This window comes from Chionomys nivalis, chromosome 14 (assembly GCF_950005125.1).
Source record: "Chionomys nivalis chromosome 14, mChiNiv1.1, whole genome shotgun sequence".
NCBI lineage: Eukaryota > Metazoa > Chordata > Mammalia > Rodentia > Cricetidae > Chionomys > Chionomys nivalis.
This window is the reverse complement of record NC_080099.1, coordinates 68453381-68474968: the sequence shown is the minus strand read 5'-3', so window position 1 is coordinate 68474968 and position 21588 is coordinate 68453381. Positions and strand designations below refer to the sequence as shown.

Sequence of the window (21588 nt, the reverse complement as noted above, 5' to 3'; positions counted from 1 at the left end):
CATCACTGGGAGAGCATGCAGTGGGCTGCCTGCTTCTTCAAACCAATTTTAATATTAAACTCCACATGGGGACTGGTGCAGGTTTCTGCCATAAATGCAGTTGTACTTCCTTTATTACACTGCAAGTTTAATTGTGTATATGCTCAATCGTATGTACTTCTGAAAGCTTTTTTATGTGTGTGGGTGCTTCGTCTGCATGGGTGTCAGTGAGCCAGAGGACATCAGGCTCCCTGAAACATGGAGCTACAGAGGTTGTGAGCTACCATGTGGGTCCTGGGTCCTCTTACCTTCTGAGCCATCTCTCCAGCCCCTACTTAACTGTTTAATTAAAAAGCTAGATTTGCAAATAAGGTGACAGGCAGTTTAAAAATAACTCCATAAGAGCCCTTATTCTGGTGCCTCAAATAGTCCTTGGCACATAGAGGTTCCAAAACAGAATTTGTGATACATCACATAAGAAAATAGATAACATAGGTTTAACTGTGAATTTGCCTTTAACATTGTAGAAAATCACCTGTAACGGCGCTATTCACAGACATTTTTCTTGTTTACTTTTCTGATCATTTCATATGTTTTATCATTTTGTATGTACTGTTTTGTGATCTGCAGTTTTAAACAGTCATAGTGACAGGTGACTAGTATAATTATCATCGAGACTGAGATTGTCTTTCCTTTCTGGCTTGCTCATGTGCCCATTGGATGTCTGTCATTCTGTCAGACTCACCAGCAAGGAGCACAGGCTGAGGTCTCGCCAGTGATCCCACAGTTCTGGGACCAGGTCACACGGTTTACACTCTGCCGTTTCAAACAGAGTAGAGTGAGCGAGCGTTCCCTTAGTTAAGATTTTTTTTAATGAATAGCTGAGTGATAATTTAGGTTAATGTATTTAATTTGTGTAAAAATGACTTTTCTCACTTTACTCTTATTCCTGGAACTCCATATGATATCGTGCAGTAAAAACTTTGGCTTAGAATGGTTGTTTCTTAGGAATTTCATTTCTTTAGGGTATGCTCTCAGGATTTCATTTCTTTAGGGTATGCTCTCAGGAATTTTGGAGGGGAGAAGGGAATGAGGGAGGGAGGGAGTGTCTCTCGCAGTCACAGCAAGTGTTCGGGGTACACCTTTGAATGTATATGGGGGGAATGAAGTCTATTTGAATGTGCTTTCTTTTTGCTCCAAATAATTTGATTTTGTTTTGTTTTGCAAACTTTGTTGTTGTTTGTTTGTTTTGTTTTTGAGACAGGGTCTGAGTATGTAGCCCTAACTGGCCTGGAACCCACTGTATGGAACAATCTGGCCTTCAGCTCACAAAGACGCACCTGCCTCTGCCTCCCTCCCCGAGTGCTGGGAATAAAGGCATTCCTTGTTTTCCTTACGACACCTGGCACTTGATTTTTGCCTCATACAGTCTGACTGATGTTTTACTGACATGCATAGCTGTCTCCTAATATAGCTTCTTGGGTACATTGGATTTTTGGCATTGCTTTCATGTGTTTAAAACTTTGGTTAAGGGCTGGAAAGATGGCTCAGTGGTTAAGAGCACTGGCTACTCTTCTAGAGGTCCTGAGTTCAATTCCCAGCAACCACATGGTGCCTCACAACCATCTGTAATGAGATCTGGCACCCTCTTCTGGTGTGCAGGCATACATGGAGGCAGAATGTTGTATACATAATAAATAAACCTAAAAAAATAAACTTTAGTTTAAAAAAATTAACTTTAGAAAATCTCAATTTTTATGTGAAGATTTATGGATATACAACTTACTAACTTGAATGTGTGCTTAGAACAAATGATAACTTGTTAGAAAAGTCATAACAATATGCACATTAGATTTACAGTGTTGCCTTTTTTCTTTCCCCTTCCCTTTCTTTCCCATTCTTCTTCCTCCTCCTTTCTTTCACCATGTTTTTTTTTAAAAAAAAAAAACCTTTTTTACATTTTAATTATTTGCATGGGTGTGCATGTGCCACATGTGTGGAAATCACAGAGCAACTGTGGGAGTCAAATACTTCTTCTGCCACATAGATGCTGGGATTGAATTCAGGTCCTCAAGCTTGGCAGCCAGCACCTTTATCACTTGCTCTTGCCAGCCCTGGTGTATTTGGGGGCAGGGAAGCAGATGGCGCATAGGAAGCCCAGTGTGCCTTGTGGCAGCAAAACCAGCTCCACACGCTTGTGGTTTAATTTGATAATTTACTAAAACAACCAAAGAAGGAAATACTGCCTTCAGTTAGGGTTTAGAGTCTTCACATATTGTTAGAAAGCTTAATAATGGTGTAGGAAAAACAGGGCCAGTAGCGGGAGGTAATGGGGGACGTGGGAGACGATACTGCCTTACTCTTTCAGCCATGTTGTGATCGGCCCGAGGCACAGCCTCGGTGCACAGAGAGGCACACTGTGATGCACGGAGAGGCACACTGTGATGCACAGAGAGGCACAGTCGTGGCGCTCAGAGAGGCAAAGCCCAGCTGCACAGAGAGGCACAACCTTGGTGTGCAGAGAGGCACACTGGCATGGAGAGAGGCACAGCCATGGCGCACGGAGAGGTACACCATGATGCACGGAGAGGCACAGCTGTGGCGTGCAGAGAGGCACAGCCCTGCTGCACAGAGAGGCACAGCCTTGGCCTGCAGAGAGGCACAGCCCTGCTGCACAGAGAGGCACACCCGTGATGCGCAGAGAGGCACAGCCATGACGTGCAGAGAGGCACAACCTAGGCCTGCAGAAAGGCATAGCCCTGCTGCACAGAGAGGCACACCGTGGCGCACAGAACCTTGAGTCACCTGTTGTCAGGTCCCATCTCTCCGTGTCTCTGTTGCAGGTGTGACTTGGTGCTCTGATCGCACCTCTGATACAGCAGAAACTTAAAATATGCCATTTAATAATTTGCGTGCCACTAATAAACCATCGAATTTGGTAAACAAACATCATATGTTTTCCAGGTGCATTATGAAGAGGCAATACTGAATAAACTATATGACATTATAGAATCGTGTGAACAGGAAGAGTTGGAATAGCACTGGTATAACGTTCATATTTCTTCCTCTTTGGATGTCCTTTTCATCCGCTGTAGAAACAATTACGTTTCTTTTGTAAGATGCACTTTCATAGCAGCCAGTGCTGTTTTGCAGTTTTTTTCTTTTTTAGGACTTATTTTTACGGATATATGTATGTGTATATATAAGTACATGTAAGTACATATGCTTGCAGATGCCCGTGTTGCTGCCTGATGTGGGTGCTGGGGACTGAACTCATTCTCTATAAGAGCAGCCAGCCATCTTAGCTACTCTCCAGCCTCTCTCTTCCTTTTGCTGAAATGGATTTTTTTTTTTTAAATGCAAGACTTGTTTTCAGTCTAGCGTTGACTGTGTAGGCAAAAAAAAAAAGGACACTTTTATTCTCTTTTGTGGAATATATTCTCTGTGAAAACACTGTTTAAACCTTGAATTTGTTTCGTTAGTGTTAGGGTTTTTGAGATGATTTCTGTCTGAAGCCTCGGGTGACCTGAAACACTGTAGCCCAGCTGGCCTGGAACTCGGGCTCACAAGCTCTGGGATTGCAGGTGAGGGTCCAGATGACAGGTGAGGGTCAGGATGACAGGTGAGGGTCAGGATGACAGGTGAGGGTCAGGATGACAGGTAAGGGTCAGGATGACAGGTAAGGGTCCAGATGACAGGTGAGGGTCCAGGTGACAGGTGAGGGTCAGGATGACAGGTGAGGGTCCAGATGATAGGTGAGGGTCAGGATGACAGGTGAGGGTCCAGATGACAGGTGAGGGTCCAGGTGACAGGTGAGGGTCAGGATGACAGGTGAGGGTCCAGATGATAGGTGAGGGTCAGGATGACAGGTGAGGGTCAGGATTACAGTGAGGGTCCAGAGGACAGGTGAGGGTCAGGATTACAGTGAAGGTCCAGAGGACAGGTGAGGGTCAGGATGACAGGTGAGGGTCCAGATGACAGGTGAGGGTCAGGATTACAGGTGAGGGTCAGGAATACAGGGGAAGGCTGGGATTACAGGTGAGGTCAGGATTACAATTTAGGGCTGGAATTACAGGTGAGAGCCAGCATTGCAGGTGAGGTCAGGATTGCAGATGAGGCCCGGGATTACAGGTGAGACCTGGATTCAGGTGATGTCAGGATTACAGGTGAGGCCTGGATTACAGCTATAATTCCACCAGAAGCACTGAGCTGTAAAAGTGTAGTTACAAATAAGACACCAGTGCACAATTCTATATTTAATGTGTGCTTGTAAGATTTATCTGCCATCTCTCTCCAGCGTTCTCTGAACTTTGCGGGATAGGTTTGATATAGATGCCCAGTTAGGCTGAACACTCAATATTCAAATATTCTTTGACCAGTTATGAGTCAGTGTATTGACTTGCACTGATGCCCACCTCAAAAAGAAGCCCTCTGAACCAAGATTAAGAGCAGCTGTAGTTGTGGGTACAAGCACAAACATTGAGAAAGCAGTTTGACAGCATGATTATTTAGGAAATTGCAGTAGTATTTCCTAAAGACCTACCAGAACCCCATCTGTGAGATTTTGACCGGGGTTGTTTCAGGCATGAGTCCCCTCCTCTGGAGTAGGTCTCAGCTAGTCAGGAAGGTCGGTGACTCCTATAGCAGTCATGCTGCTGCCGCACCCAGGGCTTCCCTTGCCTGGCAGCTTCCACCACTAGAAAAGTCTGTTGGTAACTTTTCTCCCCCAGTGGCCTGATTTCTTAATCACCCTCCTAACCATTGGGCTTGGAAACAATTAACATCATTTTATATGTCTTATTATTTGAGACAGGTCTCATGTATCCCAGTCTGGTCTCTAAATCTCTATGTAGCCAAGGATGACCTTGAACTCCTTCTAAGGGTGAGGCTTGCAGGTGTGAATAGTCATGCCCAGCTTATGTGGTACTGGAGATCAAACCCCGTGCATGTCAGACAATGTTTTGTTAGCTGCAGTACGCTCTAGCCTGGAGCTGGCATTTGAACCCTCAACAGAAGTTGGTCATGGATTTGTAGGAAGTGGGTTGGTGATGGGCTCAGGCTTCAGAGTTATCTGTGTGCTCCCGACTCTCAGCCCTGTTGGGAGGATGACACCAATGAGTGGAATGACCATCAAGGTGATTCCATATTTCATTTTCTCATCTGATCTCCAACATGGTTCAGCAGGGACAAATCCCAGGGCGTGTCCAGCTGCGAGAGCCCTGGAGATGCTAATATGTAAAGGAAACCTTGGGAGTATTTGAAACTGAGAGCTTTCAGAATAGATTGGGTTTTTCCATTTGAATACTTTTGTACTAAAAATTAAGTTAGGAAAATTCCTTTAAGTGAATCTTACATTGCATGTTCTTAGCTGTCATAGAAGATGGGCTGCTTTTCTTTATGCTGTTGGCTTAGACTTTTTTTTTCATTCCTTTTACTTATGTATTGTGTTAGCAGTATGGGACATGCCATGCCATGCTTGTGGAGGTTAGAGACAACTTTCGGGAGTTGGTTCTCTCCTTCTACCTTGTCAGTCCTGGGGACAGAACACAGGTTGTCAGACTTACCAGCAAGCTGCTCTACTAGCTGACCCCTTTCCTCAGTTGTTCAGAGCTTCAACCCTGAATGAAAATGACTGTACGGAAGACGAGTCCTGTTTCTGATGAGGTCAGACCATGAGCTGCTTTGAGGATGGCCTGTCCTTACTGGCTTCTCTAGGGGCTTTTCTCCAAGTAGAGCAGAACTAGACCTGAAGAACCTCATCAAGCTCCCTTCAACCTGGCAGGGCTGTCTGTCTGCTCACGAGCCGGGAGTTTTTCACTCATCTCTTTCAAGGTGCCTTTTCTTTATCGGCACAGGCAAGAGGCTCCCCTCAGCAAGCCTTTGTCAGATTGTCCGACTGGAAATGCCCCTGCTTTTCCTTGCAGTCTCCACAGCCAGCGAGTGGCGAGAGCTGCCGCACTAGCCGACAGCAGCTGGCCCCACACGCCTTTCCTAAGTAACACTGGGCCCCCTTCGCATGGAGAAGAGGCCTTCAGGTTGTGCACAGTGGCAGCTTCCTGCACTGCAGTCAGAGAGCTTGAAACGCAGGACAAGAGAGACGGAACCTGCAGGCCAGGAACCGTGGGTTCTAGCTGAGCAGGGTGCAGTCGGGCCTCAGGGACTCTGAGACCTTTGAAGGCGTGCTCTGTTCAGTACTGGCTGTGACATGGTCAGAAGCTTCTATAGCTGACCTCACCAATTTCTCATTGTAGTGACCGTTATTTATTATTCCGGAGAGTGACATGGAGTCAGCGTAGTAAAGGGTGATTTTATATTAAAATAGGTATTTTGTCAGATAAGACTCAGCTGAAATCATGAGAAAGACATGATTCCTTACTCCTTCCCTTTTTATTTTGAAGGGGATATGTAAAATTGTTTTTTTTAATACCTTGTAGCTAATTTAAAAAGAACTCTCTGAATCATTTTCTGTTGTGGGGGTGGGGCTGCTTTTTTGTTCCGGCCACCCAGAACCAAAATATTCACACAAAAACTGTATTAATTAAATCACTGCTTGGCCCATTAGCTCTAGCTTCTTATTGGCTAACTCTTACATCTTAATTTCTATTCATCTGTACATCACCACGAGGTTGTGGCCTGCCAGTAATGTTTCAGCATGACTGTCTCCAGCGGCGGCTCCATGGTCTCCTCTGACTCTGCGTTATTCCTCCCAGCATTCAGTCCAGTTTTCGCTGCCTACCTAAGTTCTGCTCTATCAACAGGCCAAGGCAGTTTCTTTAATCACAGCACACAGAGGGAACTCCCATACCAATTTTCTTTAATTTTTAGAAAACGCTCAGACGGCCTGGAGAGCTAGCACAGCAGTTAGGGTGTACTAACTGGTCTTCTGGGTCCCAGGGGGTCAGCACTCACAACCATGCATGTTCCCACACAGACAATCCTATACACATGATTTAAGATATATATTTTTTTAAAAAAGAAAAATATGGGGGCTGGAGAGATGGCTCAGTGGTTAAGAGTACTGGCTGCTCTTCCAGAGGACCCAGGTTCGATTCTCAGCACCCATATCACAGCTCACAGCTATCTGTAACTCCAGTTTCAGGCAACCTGACACCCATGGCAAAACACCAATAAACATAAAATAAAAATAAATTTAAAAAAGAAAAGAACTGGGCGGTGGTGGCGCACACCTTTAATCCCAGCACTCGGGAGGCAGAGGCAGGCGGATCTCTGTGAGTTCAAGACCAGCCTGGTCTACAAGAGCTAGTTCCAGGACAGGCTCCAAAACCACAGAGAAACCCTGTCTCGAAAAACCAAAAAAATAAAAAAATAAAAAAGAAAAGAAAAATAGGAGGAAATATCTTGGAGTGAAACCTCACACCAGGGTATTCTTCTTAACCTGTAGTGTTCTGCTAGCCCTCGGCCACAGCTTGCTACCCAGTGAGCAGTGCACACCCACAGAGCAGGATTTGCCTGTTCTGCTGTGGACTCACCCTCCTGTTCTGTTTGGCGAATGCGAGGATTACAGAGGCCACCGCTGAGGCCCACCTGAAGAACTGTGTTGAACCAGTGCACCGCCATGAGTGACGTGTTGTTCTGAGAGAGGTGTAAGGGGCGGGAGTCCACGTGACAGTCCCCCCCCCCACACACACACTGAGAACTGTGCCTGGCCGCTGGGCCCCTCCACATAAATGCATTTTGACTTATTCTAGTTTTTAAGTATAGTTTAATTAAACTAGAATGCAGGAGTTTCTGTCTCGCTCTCCTCCCTTCAGCTCCTCCTGCCCCTCCCACCCTTGCCATGGACCCACACCAACTCTCCAGGTGAGAACCCCCTTTCGTTGATTATTGTTGTTTCAGATATATATGTGTGTGTGTGTGTGTGTGTGTGTGTGTGTATGCACAAATATATAAATACTACCTGATTATTGGAAAATACCCTTATTCTCTGCCTCATAAAACAAATATTTCTGCTTTTCTTTGTGTGTATCTTTTGGATTATGCTGTTGACATATTTTGCTTCTCCATTAAAGCACTTTAAACATTTTTAGCTTCAACTATTTCCCACCGCTGCTTTATTTACGTAGTCTCTTGTAGTTCATGCTGGTTTCAAACTCACAGTGCAGCTAAGGAGGACATTAGATTCCCCATCCTCTACCGCCAATGCTCAGTTACTTTACACCTTTTGGCCATTCCAGACAGCTTGTTTCTTTGTTTTGTTTTTGTATGAAGAAAATGTTGAACTATGGCAAAATATACACAACGTCTTATTTCGTCATCTAAGCCATTTTTAATTTATTTCGTATGTATGGCTGTTTGGCGTGCAGGTGTGTTTGTGCACTGCTTGTATGCCTAGTGCCTGAGGGTTGTGTCAGAGGCGGTCATGGATCCCTGGAACTGGAGTCACAGATGGTAGTGAGCTGCTATGCAGATACCCGGAATCCAAGCCAGGTCCTGCAGAAGAGCAGCCAGTGCTCTTCACTGCTGAGGCATCTCTTCAGCGCCCATCTTAGCCATTCTGTATTGTTTTGCAAAGAATCTGCAGGATTCTTCCCGTGATGTGAAGCTGTAATCCTCCCAGTTCTCCTCCCCCAGCTCCAGGAGCCACCACTGTCCTTCTCTCTGTGGATTTGCTGACCATAGGTGTCCGATGGACGTAGAATCATGGCACGTTTCTTTTGTGATTGGTGTTTCACAGTTCATCCATGCTCTAGCTTGAGGTGGGAGCTGTTCTGTTAAGTGTCTCTACCTTTGCTCCGAGCATCCACGTTGGACTCTTGGAGTGTTTCCACCTTCTGTCCATGGGAATGATGCTGCTGTGAGCTTGGATGTGCAGATATATTCTCAGTCTTGTTTCCGTCTGGAGTTGAGTACTCAGAGGGGGTTTCTGCATCATATGAGCCCTGTTGGGAACTGTTCTGAAGAACAGTGCTGTCCGTAGTTAGTAACAGCATCTGCGGGCTCCAGTTGCGTCAGTGCCGGAGTTCTGTTCCTCCATGTCCTCTTTAAAGCCGGTTACTTAGTGGCCATCCTGCTGGGTGTGAGGTGGTAACTTGTCTTCATTCCTATTTCCCTGATGGTTTGCGGTGTTCAGCACCTGTTCCTGCCTGTTGGATCATTGATGTATCTTTGAAAAAAAATGCCCATTCCTTGACTCATTTTTTTATAAAAGATTTTACTTTTATTTTAATTACGTAATTACGCGTGTTTCTGTGTAGGTTCTACATGTGAGTACAGTGGCAGAGAGGCACAGAGGAGAGCGGTGGATGTCCTGGGATTGAGACACAGGTGACTGCGAGCTGCCTGCTGTGGGTCTGGGAACCCAACTTGGGTCGCCTTAACTGTGGCACAAACTTTGACCTGTGGTCTCTTTTCATTTTCTTACTTTGATTGTTGTACTTTATTATTAGTGCACACACACGCGTGTTGTGTGTGTGTCTGCGTTTGCATGCCGTAGCATGTGTGTGGGGTCATTTTCCTCCGCCCACCTTGCACTTATTCCCGAGGGGAATATTTTCCCATCAGAGCAATGAGCATAACTGTCAGGTGTCTGTGTGGGTACACTGCTGCAAATGAGATTTTATCACTCAAAGTCGTGGTTCAGACGGCTGGAAAATTTTAAGCCTTTGATTTTTTTTTTCTAAAAATATTCTAAATTCATAAAATGTTAAGCTCTTAGAAGGATGTTTCAAAATGACCATTCTGCCCTCCCAGTGTGTGAGCGCATGGAGTCTTGTGTAGCCCAGGAGGACCCTGGGCTCCCTGGACACAGCCAGCGGGGAGCGTTCTCACACACTGCAGGCGGAAGGCTGGCACGCTGATCGATCCGGCAAGTGATGGCGTCTGCTGACAACTGATAACCTGAGTTCATGGGACTTGCTGAAGCAGGAGAGAACTGACCTGGAAGTTGTCCTCTGACCTCCACACGTGCATGCAACCTCTGTACCCCATGCGCTCATGCGCGTAAAATAAAAATACACTTTAGTTTCAAAATGAAAAGAAATTAAATGTATAAATTTCCTCCCGCTGTCTTTCTGAGAGCAAATCCTCATCAGCTGGACTGAAATACCCTAGAGACTTGAAAGGTTTTTTTCCCTTGACATGTTGTTCAGCATAGGAACAGATGACAAATTGCTCATTTGGATTCTCAACAGGTTTCCACCTTGGTAGAAAACCACCTTGGTTTTCACTCTGGTACAGTTTTTGAAACTGAACTGTGGTGGTAAAATGAAGATAAGGAGCCCCCCGTCAGTGGATTCCAAGAGATGTCATTTTGGGGGGCGTGTGCATTCTAACTTTTGGTTTTGGAGAATATCTATTGTACATGTTGTGCTGGCTTCTTATAATGGACTGTCTGAGGCGGGTTGACTTATAAACAGATTTATTTTGTGCACAGTTTTGGAAGACTGAGGTAGCTAGCGTTGGCCTCAGTTTAGTTCTGTGAGGCCGTGTTTCTTCATCACTTCACGGTGCGTATCAAGATAAGGATCAGGTGATCACACAGCGAGACAGGAAGCAGAGAGACTGGTTGAGGCCACGCTCAGCATTCTGTCACAGTTCTCTGGATCGTCAACCCCTCCCTGCTCCTCCGTGATGGTGAACTTGTGAGTCCCTCCTCTCCCTCTGTGCCCCTCTGTGATGGTGAACTTGTGAGTCCCTCCTCCCCCTCCGTGCTCCTCTGTGATGGTGAACTTGTGAGTCCCTCCTCCCCCTCCGTGCTCCTCTGTGATGGTGAACTTGTGAGTCCCTCCTCCCCCTTCCGTGCTCCTCCATGATGGTGAATTTGTGTCCTCTGAAACTGAATCAGAACAAACCCTTTCTCCCCTTAGTCGCTCCTGTCAGGGGTGTGGTCACAACTGGTAAGTAAGCTTTTCCTCCTTTTAGTTAAAGTAATGTTAGTTAGCTTGGTAAAGCTGCCCTGTTTCCACCCAGTTCCCCTCAAGGACAATGAACTGTTTTCTTCTTTGGATGATGGGAACCCCTGAAGAGCACCCTCCATACTTCCTTACTCTGTGCTGTGACAGGGCTCCTCAGGCTCTTCCTGCATCTGATCTGGAACCAACTAGTTTGTGGAGGAGGCACAGTGTGTGTAGGAAGGTTGCTGAGTGTGCGAGTGTGCACACGGCTGCTGAGCGTGGACACCTGGGAAGTGAGCATTGTTTCTAGACGTTGTAGGGGACAGAACTAGGAAATAGGTCCATCGCTAAGACTGAAAAATACCTGGCATTTGCATGAACTCTTGCAGTTTGTATTCTGAACTGGCTTCGGGGTAAGAACATCAGCTGCTTTACCAAAGGACCTGGTTCAATTCCTAGCACTCACACAGTGGCCCACAGTCATCCCTGATTCCAGTTCCATGAGATCAAGTGCTCTCTTGTGGCCTTCTTGGGTACTGCATGCATGTGGTTCATAGACACAAGACATGCAGGCAAAATATTCATATGCATAAAATAAAAAAGAAAAGAAAAAGTTATTAATTAGCATAAAGTCATGGATTTTTAACATGCTTCTTTCTGTATCACAAGACTATGTTCCAACCGTTGTAGAAAAATAGACTCTACCTTCCTGCAAGGACATGGCCACTGGACACACACAGGTGAGGCTTGTGGGGTGGCCTCTGAGGACCTTCCACTTTAAAGTCTGTTTATTGTGTCCCCTGACCCGCTGCAGTGTGAATGCGCTTGGATTTACACGTGGGTTCCTTCAGCTCCTTTCACAGCTGTTGTTGGTGTTGTGGACTCCAGCGTCTCGTCTGTGAACAGTGTAAACATGAGAGCAGTCATCTCTGCCCTCGGTCCTTCCCTTTCCCCTCCAGATAGCACGCTCATCTTTACGACTTATTTATTTATATTTACATGTAGTTGGATGACCTTGAACTCCCAATCTTCCTGCCTCGACTTCCAGGTGCAGTGATCATAGATGTTTGCCATAGCACCTGGCCTGTGAGGGGCTTGAGGTTGAGCCTGGTGGAGCTCGGGACCTTGGGAGTCATAGACAAGCGTCCTACCAGTGTCTGTAGTCCTGATAACCTGTTTCCAAACAAATGCTGGGGCTTCCCTGCCACTGTGGGGTCCTCCTGTGAGAGTCTCAAGCTGTGCGGAGCCCTGCTTCCATCTGCCTCAGTCCTTCCAGTAATCATATTTATAAAGTATCTTTGGAGACATTTTTAAACTTCCCAAGACATGTTTTGTGTAGAGATGTGTGGGGGCCAGAATTGAGATGAAACAAGTTAATGTTGGCTCACTTGAAGTATGTGAAGTTAAAAGGCAGAGTGGAGCGGCAAGAGAAAGTGGGTGACTGAGCCCTGCCGCTCCCCGGGCTGTGGGGGAGGCTGACAGGGCGGCGGGGCCCATGCTGTGTGCTCTTTGGACAGGACCTCAGGGAGAGAAAATGCCTCTGCTGGACTGGTGTCAATATTTTTTTCCATTTAAATGATAAGATGGATGTAGAATAACACGGGCAAGACTTGGTACCATGAATAATTAATCCCTGTGGTTCTCGGGAAGCTAATTTTAGCCAAGATTATGAAGCAAAAGCAGCAGTGGCTAGTGGCTGAAGTACAGGCAGGGGATGGGGACCACAGGTCAGCACCATGTTGAGATGCATCTGCTCTTGAGAGCAGGGTCCCCTCTCCTCACCGATTCCTGTCCCCACTGCCTGCTGAGTAAGACGCCAGAGTGCAGGTGACAGAATCCAGAGCTAGGACCTTGTGTCTCATCTAGACTCCAGGCACGCTTGTGTTTGGAGGGCAGTGTGATCAGGACACAGACCTCCCAGCTAAGCCTCGGGGTCTAGTCACTGTTGTTATTTAAGTGGCCTTCTAGGTGGGGACAGGCATCTGGAAGCAGCTCTAGGATGGCAGGAGTAAAGAGTAGTTGGAAGAAAGCGCTAGCAGGCTGGCATTCCACATAAATTCAATCTAGAGTCTCCCTCTGCAGCACACCCTTCCCCGTGAGCCTGTGCAAGGAAGACGGGGATGCACTTGTATTGGCCCTGCCTCTTCCTCTGGCGTCTGTCTCATGTAGGGTGTCCGTGTAGGATGTTTCTCAAGCAGAGGTGTGGATGTTCATATACACAGGGGCACACACGCACTTTCATGTTAGGCACAATCTAAATTTTGAGTAGGGGAATATACTGGCCATGTATTTACATAGTGAACATTAGTAGGGGAATATACTGGCCATGTATTTACATAGTGAACATTAGTAGGGAATATACTGGCCATGTATTTACATAGTGAACATTAGTAGGGGATATACTGGCCATGTATTTACATAGTAAACATTAGTAGGGAATATACTGGCCATGTATTTACATAGTGAACATTAGTAGGGAATATACTGGCCATGTATTTACATAGTGAACATTAGTAGGGGATATACTGGCCATGTATTTACATAGTGAACATTAGTAGGGGATATACTGGCCATGTATTTACATAGTGAACATTAGTAGGGGATATACTGGCCATGTATTTACATAGTGAACATTAGCAGGGGAATATACTGGCCATGTATTTACATAGTGAACATTAGTAGGGAATATACTGGCCATGTATTTACATAGTGAACATTAGTAGGGGAATATACTGGCCATGTATTTACATAGTGAACATTAGCAGGGGAATATACTGGCCATGTATTTACATAGTGAACATTAGTAGGGAATATACTGGCCATGTATTTACATAGTGAACATTAGTAGGGGAATATACTGGCCATGTATTTACATAGTGAACATTAGTAGGGAATATACTGGCCATGTATTTACATAGTGAACATTAGTAGGGAATATACTGGCCATGTATTTACATAGTGAACATTAGTAGGGGAATATACTGGCCATGTATTTACATATTGAACATTAGTAACTTTTTTTTGCTGTTTCCCATTTAAGAGCACACACCTTTCTTCTCCTTACACAATTTACAGAGATTGGTTTTGCATTCGTTTTTAGTTTGAATGAAGACTTTATGTTCCTGTATGTTTTTGGACTCACTTGGCACTGGTTGGGTTTTCTCTTGGGCTTACTACAAAACTGGCCAATGACAGTGTCTCAGTGGGGAATGCGGTGACTCAGGGAGTGTTCTCCGCCTTGGGTGCTGAGTCTGAGAGTTCAGGCCAGGTGGTGACACCTTTGATCTCTTCTACAAATAAAACTGACTTCATCTGTATCCTGTTTTCTGTTTTTTTTGTTTGTTTGTTTGTTTTTGTTTTTGCTTTTGAAGTTGGATCTTGCTCTGTAATTAGCCTGGGAAACCTTAACTTGGTGATCCTCCTGCCTCAGCCTCCCAAGCACTGGTATTGCAGGCCCACAGACATCACCACTGCAGCCCTGGTGTGCAAAGTCTGAATTCAGCTTTGCACTAAACACAGCTCAGCACCCTCCTGTGGCCGTGATCTAGCAGTGTTGGCCCCTCTTTCTGTTTATGTCTCTATGTTTACTGTCAACTCCTTGGTGACCACATTTAAAAAGTTTACTAAGGCAGCCTGTCCTAGCTGAACACTAAGACCCTCCTTGCCTTGAAGAACTGGAGGTGGTAGAATGGAACCAGGGAACACCCCAGCTCTTCCACTTCTCGATGCTGCTGACTCTGCTTGCTTACCATACCTCTGCGCAATGAATGGAGTTAGCACATGATATATGCTATCTTACCAAATGCTTTTAAAGGAAGTATTCCAGTAAAATATTTTTGTTTGTTTCTTTAACAGAAATCATAGTCCACTAATGAGTTTTGGAGCCAGCTTTGTGAGCTTTTTGGTAAGTTGATATCAAAAGAAATATTGCTATAAAATAATATAAAATAACATCTGTTTGCCTGCCGGCTGTGTAGACACCATTATAGAAAGCCTAAAGTTTTTTCCCCATTAACTAATGTCTGTAAGATGTTCTCCCCCAATTTTAAAAATAAAATGCTTATATATAATTTTTAGAGGGTTACATTTTTCGCAACTGAAAGTCCTTCAGAGACTAAGATGGCGTATGACAAGAGGAAAAGCCTTGGGGAAGGAAGGTTAGCTCTACCCTGAGCGACAGCAGCTCGCAGGATGAATTCAGTGAGCAAGCACTTCCCAGTGCTGCTGCTCGAGAGGGCAGGAAATGGGTCAGAGGAGTTTTTACAGTCAGTTGTCAATATAGGATGCTGAATGCTTTTGTTTTTCAGAAATGCTTGTCACACAAACTGATTTTAAATATATCATTTAAAAAATCATCATAGGCTGGGCAGTGGTGGCGCATGCCTTTAATCCCAGCGCTCAGGAGGCAGAGGCAGGGGGATCTCTGGGAGTTCAAGGCCAGCCTGGTCTACAAGAGCTAGTTGCAGGACAGGCTCCAAAGCTACACAGAGAAGCCTTGTTTAAAACAAAAGCAAAACCAAACAATCATCTTAGAGTTGTGGAATGTGGAAACTGCTGAGTGAGGAGAGGGAGAGAAAATTTACAGTGAAGACAGAAGGACAGCAGCCAATGGGCACTTGTAGAATCCTGCCGGGGCCTTGGCCAGGACCAGTAAGCCAGGGCTTCACTCAGGCTGTTGGAACAAAAGTTTGCAGTCCCCCTCTTTGTAGGGCTGCTGGCTCCATCCCCGGGGAGACCGTTCTGGATGGAGACTGAGACACGTGGTCCGTCTTAGTTAATTTTCCTGTGGCTGGGATAAAACACCAGTCACAAGCACCCAAAGAGAGACGGGACGTAGCGGGTCACAGTTTGAGTGACAGTCCTTAGTGGTTAGGACGTCACAGTGGCGGGTCACAGTTTGAGTGACAGTCCTTAGTGATTAGGACGTCACAGTGGCGGGTCACAGTTTGAATGACAGTCCTTAGTGGTTAGGATGTCACAGTGGCGGGTCACAGTTTGAGTGACAGTCCTTAGTGGTTAGGACGTCACAGGCAGGAGCCTAAGGTCGCTGGTCACACTGTAGCCATAGTCACAATCAGAATGATGAATGCTTTATAAAAATCCAGGATCCCAGCCCAGGGAATGGTGCCATGCCCAATGGGTAGGTCTCCTGCCCCAGCCACCCTCCTCCGTCTCCCAGGTGATCTTAGCTCATCAACTGGACAGTTGAGATTAGCCGTCATGTACCCAAGTGACTGCAAGGGGGGCAATGGGGACAGACAGAGGGTCTTGGCTGAGTAGTGTTCTGAGGGAGGGAGGGGAGGGAGGGAGGGAGGGAGGGAGGGGTCACAGCAAAGCTGAGAGTTTAGCAGTCTGAAGGGTGGGTGGGAGGAGAGTGTGGCTGGGACAAAGGGACTGAGGTCTGATTTGGCTGAATGGAAAAGTCCGTTAGAATCATAGCAAAGCAGCCTAGAATGTCAGCCCCACCCGCAGGAGAACTGGAAGAGAGAGACAGCAGACCGCCCAGGGCTCCAGAGAACGGTGAATCCTCTCCCTGCTGCCTGTCAGCTCAGAGACCTCAGTTCTCTCCCAAGTGCGTGGGTTCCTGCTGAAGGCAGAGTCAGAAGCTCAAAGTCGTCCTTATCTGTATATTGACTTCAAGATCAGCATGGGCTACAGGAGACCACACTTAAGATCCTGTGGCATCTCTGGCATCTACCTGTTCTTTTACTAGCATATTTTGTTCAGTCTTTGAGCCAGGGATCCATTAGTGTGTGGAGTGAACTTCTGTATGGGACACTGTTATAGGACCTGAATAAAGACAGAGAATATTCTACTGTGTTTAATTCTAAAAAGAATAAAGCACAATTAAAAGGACATTCACCTCCGTATACTTTTTCATGCTGGCATAATCCATAATCGAGATCTAAAGTCTTATTTTCTGCCACGATTATAGTTTCTTTAATGACTAGTGCGTACTGCAACAGTGTGCACCTTTTTACTTGAGAGTGATTGAGATGTGGGATGTCCTTCTGTATATGTGTTGCTTTATTGGTTGATGAGTAAAGCTGTTTGGCCAATGGCTTAGAGTAAAGCCAGGTGGAAAATCCAGACAGAGATATTAGTAAGAGAGTAGGCGGAGTCAAACAGATACCATGTAGCTGCCAAAGGAGAAGGATGTTGGAGCCCTACTGGTAACCCATAGCCTCGTGCTGAGACACAGGTTAAGAGGTAAGAGCCAGCTAGGAATGTCTAAGTCATTGGCCAAATAGTGTTGCAGCCAGGAAACGAACAAACAGTCTCAGCTTACATAATTGAGATGGCTTTTCTAGTTTGGTATTCCGTGGTTCCCATGCTTGCTGAGTCATCTGTCCTTTCTGTTTCCTGGAAGAACGCCATGATGACCTTTGAGGAGGAGAAGATGCAGCTGGCGTGCGATGACCTAAAAACCACGGAGAAGCTCTGTGAGAGTGAAGAGACTGGCGTCATCGAGACGATTAAGAATAAAATCAAGAAGAACGTAAGTGGGTGGCCCCAGTTTGTGGGTGGCACCTTTCCCTAAGCAGGATGCTGAGCTGAGTAAGGTGGGAGAGGCAAGCAGGCAACCCGGAGCCTCGACTGGATGTGATGTCACTGTCTGCTTCAGGTCCTTTCCTTGGTCCCCCTCAGTGATGGACTGTAACTTGGAATTGAAGATAAAATAAACCCTTTTTTCTCTTAAGTTGCTTTTGGTGAGGTTAACATCACAACAGAAATGAAAGCAGTGTAGCTCTGTGGTAGAGGCTCTTGAGGCGGGGGTTTCCTGTCTGTGATTAAACATGTAGCTGATAGAATAAGCACGTGTTGGCATGCTTCTGGAACATAGCTGCTGACCTAAGCTTCCTGGGAGCTGCTGGCCTTTGGTTATGAGCGAAGTCTCAGCAAGGTCCAGGTGGGGACAGCTCAGCTGTGAAGGGCTGGCTGTGCATACGTGAGGCCTTGAGCTCAGTCCCCACATAAAACCCAGGCGTGATGGTGTCTACTGAGGAGGCACAGGTAGGTTAGCCTAGCCTAACCAGTCTCAGAAAGCAAGGTGTTGTGGTGGTGAGATGCCTCGCTGGGTAAAGGTGCTTGCTGCTAGGTCTGACAACCTGAATTCAGTTAGCTGGGCCCATGTGGTGTAAGGAGAAAACTTACTATCGCTGGCTGCTGCATGCATATGGTGGTGTACACACACACACACACACACAAATACATACACATACACTCAAACACACACACAAACACATACACATGCATATATATACACACAAATGCATACACAAACACACATGCACACATACAAACACATACATACAAACACACATACATATACACATCTACATACATATATACATACATACACATACACACAAACAGATACACGCATACATATACTTAGACACACATACATACACATGCACATACACACACACATATATACATGTTGTATGAGCCTGCTTGTTCGTTCTCAGCTGCTTGGTCCCAAAATAACTACACAGAAACTGATTAATTAAATCATTGCTTGGCCCATAAGCTCTAGCTTCTTATTGGCTAACTCTTACATCTTACTTTAACCCATTTCTATTAATCTGTGTATCACCATGAGGCTGTGGCTTTAAGTTCTGGTGTCTGTCTCTGGTGGGGCTATATGGCTTCTCCTGACTTCGCCTTCTTTCTCCCAGCATTCAGTTTAGTTTTCCCTGCCTAGCTCTGTTCTGCCCTGTGCAGGCCTAAGACAGTTTGTTTATTAACCAATGGTATTCACAGCATACAGAGGGGCATCCCACATTATACACACACACACACACACACAAATGAATTTAAATTTAAAGTAACAAGCAAAACAAGATGGATGGTGTCTGAGGAGGAACTGTGCCTGACATTGTCCTCTGACCTCCATACACATGTGTACATACATGCACTCAAACACATAAAAGATCATAATCCACATATTTAGAATTTGCTTTTACCTTTCACTACAAATACCCAAGCTTTGAGAGGCAGCCCTCTCCCCCTAGTACTGATTGCACAGTCTGGGTTTCATATATGTGACATACGTGACTTCAGATGTGTCAATGGTGGTTGTCATCAAGTGCCCATCTTTTCCTCTGCTTCTTCAGGTGAGCCCTGACTGATCTACGGATAGTGTTGGCTCTGGCTGTGGGATCACAGTTGAGCACAGTCCTTGGTGGCTCTGGGATCACAGTTGAGTGCAGCCAATGGTGGCTCTGAGATCACAGATGAGTGCGGCCCTTGGTGGCTCTGAGATCACAGATGAGCGCAGCCCTTGGTGGCTCTGAGATCACAGATAAGCGCAGCCCTTGGTGGCTCTGAGATCACAGATGAGTACGGCCCTTGGTGGCGGCTCTGGCTTTGGGTTCACAGTTGAGCACAGCCGTTGGTAGCGGCTCTGGCTCTGGGTTCACAGTTGAGCGCCACCACATCTTGCCTTTTATGCGATTTCTTGATCTAGAACTCTGTTCACCATGCTTGTGCACTTAGCACCTTTACCTGCTGAGCCACTTCCCTGAATCCTAGGACATCATTCTTTGTCATTTTATTCTTTGGTTCTTCATAAATGTCATCCCTCTGTCTCAGGTACTCCCCTGCCTGGGGCTCTGAGCCCTACTGAGTTGTCTGCTGGAGGGTCCAATGGTTGGATGGCTACAGTGTTGCGCTTACTGTCTTACATGATGATAAAGTCTCTGTTTTCCTCACTGTAAGCTCCTTCCCATGCCTGGCCCGAGGTCATCCCTGCCCTATGTCACTGACATACATGATGGGCCTTGCAGCATGTACCAGATCATTCATTAGGGATAACTCCTGGCCCCCATGCCAGTGGCCCCACTAACGGCCCAAGCCACTGTTACCTGCTTTCAGGGGGCATTCCCACGGGAATCATTTTGTACCACAGAGCTGCAGATGCAGACATCAGGGGGCCTAGATTTGTCCTGTTCAGGCTCCAAGCTGTCAGTCTAGAGTCAGTGAGTGCCCCCTAGCTCGGGTCAGCTGTTTCTGAGGATTTCCCCATTGTGGTCTTCACCCCTTTGCTCATTGTCGCTCCTCCCTCTCTTCCGCTGGATGTGAGAGCTTGGCCCAGTGGTTAGTTGTGGGTCTTTGCATCTGCTTCCATCAGTTACTGGATGAAGGTTTCAGGAGATGCTGGAGAGATAGCTCAGCCATTAAAGGCTAGGCTCACAACCAACATCATGTCATTTGTGAATCTGTGCACAGTTACTTCGAACAGTCTGTTCAGGGGCACTTTGTGTTAAGAAGGCAAGTGTTCTGCCTCATGGCGATGTTTTTAATCCCATTCAGAAACATCCTATGACAAAGACTAGCGTTAAAAATGTAATTTGACTTCCTGCTTGTTTCTGATTTGATTAGAGGTAATTTTTGATTACAGGATTTATTCTGATCAATGGATAGATATATAACCAGTTTCTCACCCTTGCATTTCAGTTACCCACAACAAAGGGTGCACCCTAACATTAGTGTTCCCTAAAGACAGGCTGTAAATACCTCTTCAGTATATCCGCTGTGTGGGGTGTATCTATATTAATATCTTTCATTTATATTAGCAGTTTACATTGAAAAAAAGATGAATCCTTACTAGTTTTTTCATGTTTCTCATAAATCCCATTTTTATCATTTATAATATGGTATTGCATTACAGTGTTCTCTGAGACAGCTCTGGAGCCAAGTGGAGTGTGGGACCCCACGTCACCAGTATGACTTGGTCTTGGCTTGAGTGACCACCAGGCTTTGCAGTTCCCACGGGAATCATTTTGTACCACAGAGCTGCAGATGCAGACATCTGGAGGTTGTGTTTTTCTTGGGTGTGATTTACAACATTTGCTTTCTCTTCACAACACAGGTCGATGCCCGCAAATCCGCACCCTCGATGGTTGATCGACTTCAGAGGCAAATCATTATTGCTGACTGCCAGGTCTACCTGGCTGTGCTCTCGTTTGTGAAACAAGAGCTGTCAGGTAAGCAGGAGCAGTTTTAACGTTAACTATTCCGTGGACACATTTGATGCTGTTCACTATTCCATGGACACATTTAATGCTGTCTACTATTCCGTGGACACATTTAATGCTGTTCACTATTCTGTGGACACATTTGATGCTGTCTACTATTCCATGGACACATTTGATGCTGTCTACTATTCCGTGGACACATTTGATGCTGTTCACTATTCCGTGGACACATTTAATGCTGTTCACTATTCCGTGGACACATTTAATGCTGTTCACTATCCCATGGGCACATTTAATGCTGTCCACTATTCCGTGGACACATTTGATGCTGTTCACTATCCCATGGACATATTTAATGCTGTCTACTATTCCGTGGACACATTTAATGCTGTCCACTATTCTGTGGACACATTTAATGCTGTTCACTATTCCGTGGACACATTTAATGCTGTTCACTATCCCATGGGCACATTTAATGCTGTCTACTATTCCGTGAGCACATTTAATGCTGTGGACACATTTAATGCTGTCTACTATTCCGTGGACATATTTTTAATGCTGTTCACTGTTCTGTGGACACGTTTAATGCTCACTATTTTGTGAATGCATTTTAAATGCTGGTCACTGTTCTATGGACACAATCAGTAATACTCCTTTTTAAAAAAAAAAAAAACTTAGATTTTGAAAACAAACTCATGGCTGTGCTTTGGAGGGAGCGATACTGATTTGTAACTAGGAAATCGAAACCATGGGTGTCTTGTGTGCTCAGCAGA

At 45.7% G+C, this 21588-nt stretch overlaps 1 protein-coding gene across 3 annotated transcripts in view; it reads left to right on the top strand.

Annotated features, from left to right (window-relative positions):
* Ttc39c (tetratricopeptide repeat domain 39C) overlaps positions 1 to 21588 on the top strand; it is a 91755-nt gene that overhangs the window by 22935 nt on the left and 47232 nt on the right. For 2 of the 3 annotated variants that reach the window (XM_057789153.1, XM_057789151.1), the window contains exons 2-4: positions 14688 to 14736; positions 17203 to 17331; positions 20710 to 20824. In XM_057789153.1, coding sequence (XP_057645136.1) covers positions 14704 to 14736; positions 17203 to 17331; positions 20710 to 20824 — 277 coding nt within the window. In that variant the 5' untranslated portion in view covers positions 14688 to 14703. Of the gene's footprint in view, positions 1 to 11492; positions 11573 to 14687; positions 14737 to 17202; positions 17332 to 20709; positions 20825 to 21588 lie in introns of those variants that run through there. The other variant, XM_057789154.1, reaches the window with a different exon arrangement.